General features: G+C 39.0%; 2 protein-coding genes across 2 annotated transcripts in view; both read right to left on the bottom strand.

Moving 5' to 3' along the window:
- The window catches only part of LOC135219028 (platelet binding protein GspB-like), a 239,515-nt gene that overhangs the window by 79,950 nt on the left and 153,565 nt on the right, over nucleotides 1-6,000 (bottom strand).
- LOC135220075 (mucin-2-like) overlaps nucleotides 1-6,000 on the bottom strand; it is a 56,388-nt gene that overhangs the window by 40,434 nt on the left and 9,954 nt on the right. Inside the window, 1 exon segment of the mRNA XM_064257399.1 lies at nucleotides 602-1,414. Within this exon segment, the coding sequence (XP_064113469.1) occupies nucleotides 602-1,414 (813 nt within the window).

Below are 6,000 nucleotides of genomic sequence, written 5' to 3'. Positions count from 1 at the left end.
AGACAATAGTCCCTAGTAGGAAAAGAATCCTAACTTAAATTGTTCTTGGTATAAAAAAAGTACTGAACAAGAAGTTGACAACATTAAAAAATGTGATAAAATGATAAGAAATGTATGAAATAATTAGTAATATAATTTTTACTTATAATATATATTGAAGACCATAAAAAAACTCTAGATTCATATTCATGTGAGATTGCTCATCAGAGAGGAAATAGTAGAAATGTTGAAAATCTAAACTTCCTACTATTCGACTAAAACACAACTAATTTCATTTCACAATTTGGTCATGATGAGAATAAATCCTTCAGAAAAATATACAGTTTTCAAACTGAAGAAATAAAGAGCAAGAAGAGAGAGAGAGAGAGAGAGAGAGAGAGAGAGAGAGAGAGAGAGAGAGAGAGAGAGTTATGATTATATGTAACAGAAATTCAATAACAAAATTGAATGGAATTTCTTTAATACAAAGAAAAAACACATAGGGATAACCTACTGAAGACTTGACGAAAAATGACATAAGTATATTTTAATGTTTCATTCCCTAAATAGCATGATATCCCAAGTGAAACAAAGGGGATATGGGCAAGTATGAAAATCTTACTTGAACTACTGAATGAAGAACTAGATGAAGAAGTGAATCTTGTAGTTTCTGGTGTTGTAGGAATAGTAGTAGATTTAGTTGATGTGCTTGTAGTCGTTGGGGACGTTGTGGTAGTGGCAGGTGTGGTCGTGGAGGTGGTAGTTGATGGTTTTGTTGTGGTAGTGGATATAGTTGATGTTGTGCTTGTAGTTGCTGGTGTTGTTGTGGTAGTGGTAGGTGTGGTAGTAGATGAAGATGATGTTGTGGTTGTAGTTGTTGGAGTTGTGGTAGTTGTAGTAGGGGTAGTGGATGTAGTTGATGTTCTTGTAGTTGTTGAGGTTGTTGTGGTGGTGGTAGGTGTGGTAGTAGATGTAGATGATGTTGTGGTTGTAGTTGTTGGAGTTGTTGTGGTAGTGGTAGGTGTGGTAGTGGTAGTAGTTGTTGGTTTTGTTGTGGTAGTGGATGTAGTTGATGTGCTTGTAGTTGCTGGTGTTGTTGTGGTAGTTGTAGGAGTTGCTGTGGTACTGGTAGGTGTGGTAGTGGATGTAGATGATGTTGTGGTTGTAGTTGTTGGAGTTGTGGTTGTTGTAGTAGGGGTAGTAGATGTAGTTGATGTGCTTGTAGTTGTTGGAGTTGTTGTGGTAGTGGTAGGTGTGGTAGTGGAGGTAGTAGTTGTTGTTATTGTAGTTGGAGTTGTTGTGGTAGTAGTAGGTGTAGTAGTGGATGTAGTTGGTGGTGTGCTTGTAGTTGTTGACATTGTCGTGGTTTTTGCTGTTGTTGAAGTAGTGATAGAACTTAAAACACTGTAGCGGGAACTACTTGACAAACTTGAACCTGGAGTTGAATATTAAGAAAAAATTATCTTTCTACACTTATAAACACATGCAGGAACAGATACAGACACATGCACACATATTCAAGTATTCACACCTAACTGACCATTTGTGGCGTATTAATCTCTGGGGAAGTGATTTTTCTGTAAATCCGATGTAGATTGGTCACAGTCCAGGCATGGGATTTTGTAAACGCCAGTGCCCTTAGGGGATGTCTTTTGTTGGACGTTAATCAGGGATTTGGCTAAGGTATTTGTGTAAGTAAATGCAAAAGGGTTAGATTTTCCAAGGGTCTGGGTCACCTTAATCCCTGTCCAGGTGTGAAATTTTTATTTTATTGTTGGGTGTATCTCTGGTCTTGTCTTGAGGGGGTCGGTAGAAAATTACGTTTGCTTTGTGAATTGCTTTCTCCATTATATGGTCTGGATATCTTAAAGGCAAAAGTTGCTTTTAAATTAGTTCAAATTCTTTTTCCAGGAAATCTGGAGAACAAATTCGTAAGGCTCTTAAGAAGTTGCTGGCTACGCCTATCTTGATAGGAATGTCATGATAGCTGAAGTAGTGAATGTAGGAAAGTGAGAACGTTGGTTTTCTGTATATTGTAAATTTGTATTCTGTCGTGTCTCTGATTATTAAAACATCAAGAAAAGGAATTCCGTTGTCTGTTTCCCATTCAACTTTAAATTTGATGCTGGGCACTAATGCTTTTAATTTTGAAAAGAATGAATTAAAATTGCCCCATTTATTATCCCAAAATGTTAGAATATCATCTACATATCTCATCTACAGCATGGTTTTGGGTTTTAAAGTATTCCATGTACAGATTGGCTAAAACAGGACTTAAAGAACTACCCATACTACACCCGAATTTTTGCTTATAAAATGATTCCTCGAATGAAAATACGTTATTAGGTACACATAATTCAACTAACTTTATTATTTTGTCTAGCGCCAATGAAGATTAAAGGATGGTTAAGCTGACATGTAATAATATAACATCAAAGGGGTTGGTATATAGAGAAGATAATCAGGAAATATTTGTCTCATTCTGTAATTATAGAGAAATATGTAAGTTAATCATACTATGCATATTGTCTTTCCAAAGAAGTTATGCTGTACATATCATGAAAATTAGAATTTATTTAGCTTGAGCTATGAAACTGATGAGAAATATATCCAATTATAAGAGCAATTAAACATTTCATACATAAAAGAAATTATTTATTTATTTATTTATTTATCATTATTATTGTTTGTTTTTGGTCTATCATAGTCATCCTATTCGACTGGGTGGTTTTATTAGTGTTTGGTTCCGGGTTGAATCCTGCCTCCTTTTAAGTACATTACTGTTCTTACTATATGCACTGCTTATAGGTGCACACTGTTCTGCATGAGTCCTGGAGCTTCTTCGGCACATAATTTTTCCAGGTTCTTTTTCAGGATTCTTTGAATCGTTCCTATTGTTCCTGTGATTATGTATATAACCTCCAATGGAATATACCATATCCTTCTTATTTCCATTCTAAGAAGTTGATAATCATCAATTTTACCATTTATTTCCGAGCTACTCTGGTGTCCCATGTTATTGCTACATCAGAGAGTGAGTGATACTTTCTTCTTGGTTTTGTCAAGTAATTTTATTATTGTTATTATTATTATTATTATTATTATTATTATTATTATTATTATTATTATTATTATTATTATTATTATTATTATTATTATTTTGTTTATCACAGTCCTCCAATTCGACTGGTTTGCATTTATAGTGTGGGGTCCCGGGTTGCATTCTGCCTCCTTAGGAGTCCATCACTTTTCTTGCATAGGCTCCAGATGAGGGCTTTTGCCACTGAATCATCCCTCTTTTTGTACTGGTTCTGTGCAATTGCCGGACATTCGCTTGCTATGTGGTTTGAAGTTTTATTTTTTGTATTGTACCTCCTACATATGGGAGATATGTTATTTCCATCTATCGCTCTTTGAACATATCTGGTTCTTAGGGCCTGATCTTGTGCCGCTGTTATCATTCCTTCAGTTTCCTTCTTGAGCTCTCCCCTCTGTAGCCATTCCATGTGTCATCGCTGGCTAATTCTTTATTCTGTCTTATGTATTGTCCGTGCATTGGTTTGTTGTGCCAGTCCTCGGTTCTGCTTGTCATTCTCCTGTCTCTGTATATTTCTGTGTCTTCGCTACTTTTATCAGTCCTTCTTTCCATGCACTCTTGAGCCACTCATCTTCACTGGTTTTCATATATTTCAACAGTGCTCTACTCTCGATGTTGACGCAGTCTTCTATGCTTAGTAGTCCCCTCCCTCCTTTCTTTCGTGTTATGTATAGTCTGTCCATATTTGCTCTTGGGTGTAGTGCTTTGTGTATTGTCATATGTTTCCTCGTTTTCTGGTCTATGCTGCGAAGTTCTGCCTTCGTCCATTCCACTATTCCTGCGCTGTATCTTATTACTGGCACTGTCCATGTGGTTATGGCTTTTATCATATTTCCGGAGTTGAGTTTTGACTTGAGAATCGCCTTGATTCTCTGCATATATTCTTTCCTGATCGTGTTTTATATCCCCTCCTTACATTATTCCCAGGTATTTGTATCGTGTCTCATCTAAGTGTTTGATGTTGTTCCCATCTGGTAGCTTTATCCCTTCAGCCCTTGTTACTTTGCCCTTTTGTATGTTGACTAGGGCACACTTTTCTATTCCAAACTCCATCCTGATGTCCCCAGATACAATCCTTACATTCTGTATTAGGATATCTATTTTCTTGATGCTCTTACCACACAGCTTGATGTCGTCCATGAACATCAGATGGTTAATTGTGTTACCTCTTTTCTTGAGTTGGTACCCAGCATCCATCTTCTGCAGTACTTTTGTCATCGGAATCATGGCTACTACAAAGAGTAGTGGGGATGACGTCAATGCGCCTCTCCAAGAGGATCTCCTGCCATGCGCAGGAAGGAACAATATTTAATCATGCAAGGACTACGCATAATAAAAGAATCCACCGCAGCGACATCGTCGGTAACTTCGAGGTTATCGACCAAGCACCCGATCTACGTCGTTTGCAAATCTTAGAAGCACTGCACATCGGGAGGGAGAAGCCAAGTTTGAACGTCACACAGGAGATCTTCCTCCTCCCCACCGCCATCATGAGAGCAGAAGACAACGCCCCACAACGACCATTGCACCAAAGGAATCCAGAGGGTGATTGAAGCGTTAGCTCTCATCCTGAGGACGTCCCTAGTAACCCTGAGGATGATAGAAGCTTAAGTTCTCGCCTTGAGGACGACCTGGTAGCACGCCCTTCGAGGGGACCAACACCAATTAGGATGAGGCTCCGCCCACGAAGAGGACAGCCAACCAGCAACCAGCCCCCTGATGACATCACTCACGACGTCACAGGTATTGCCCAATGAAAAGTGAGGTACCCATCTCCTCAAACCACCCAAATGCAATAAATAGCGTGATTCCATCCGACACAGACCATTGCACTCAGCAATCTCGTCCTGAAGATGGCCAAAAGATGGCCAGAAAAGAAGAAATAGCAAGGAATACTGGATAGACCCCTGACAACTATGGCCTGTTCCCGACCTACGAGATACACCTGTATACCTGTTGACGACCCTAGCCTGTCCCTGTTAAGCAGTTTGCCTTTGATAACACCAGCCCGAAATTCCTTTGACGACCTACAACACGATGAATATTGGACAGCTGCTTTATGCTACCAGCGTGCCAGAAAGACAAATCATTAAGAGAAATGAAAGAATTTTGTATAAAATCAATTCTGTGAATTCTGCCATTATTTTTAATAAAACATATTTGAAAGAAGGTCTATTTCCAGCATATTATTATTATTTTTTATTTATTTTTTTTTTTGCTCTATCACAGTCCTCCAATTCGACTGGGTGGTATTTATAGTGTGGGGTTCCGGGTTGCATCTCTGCCTCCTTAGGAGTCCATCACTTTTCTTACCATGTGCGCCGTTTCTAGGATCAGACTCTTCTGCATGAGTCCTGGAGCCACTTCAGCCTCTAGTTTTTCCAGATTCCTTTTTAGGGATCTTGGGATCGTGCCCAGTGCTCCTATGATTATGGGTACAATTTCCACTGGCATATCCCACATCCTCCTTTTTTCTATTTTCAGATCTTGATACTTATCCATTTTTTCCCTCTCTTTCTCTTCAATTCTGGTGTCCCATGGTATTGCGACATCAATGAGTGATACATTCTTCTTGACTTTGTCAATTAACGTCACGTCTGGTCTATTTGCACGTAACACCCTATCTGTCCTGATACCATAGTCCCAGAGGTTTTTTCCTGGTCGTTTTCTATCACGCTTTCAGGCTGGTGCTCATACCACTTATTGCTGCAAGGTAGCTGGTGTTTATTATACAGGCTCCAGTGGAGGGCTTCTGCCACTGAATCATGCCTCTTTTTGTTCTGGTTCTGTGCAAGTGCCGGGCATTCGCTTGCTATGTGGTTTATGGTTTCATTTTTGTACTGCACTTCCTACATATGGGAGATATGTTATTTCCATCATCGTTCTTTGAACATAACTGGTTCTTAGGGCCTGATCTTGTGCCG

The sequence above is a fragment of the Macrobrachium nipponense genome, chromosome 1, assembly GCF_015104395.2.
Source record: "Macrobrachium nipponense isolate FS-2020 chromosome 1, ASM1510439v2, whole genome shotgun sequence".
NCBI classification, from domain to species: Eukaryota; Metazoa; Arthropoda; class Malacostraca; order Decapoda; family Palaemonidae; genus Macrobrachium; species Macrobrachium nipponense.
This window is presented reverse-complemented; position numbering and strand designations above follow the sequence as displayed.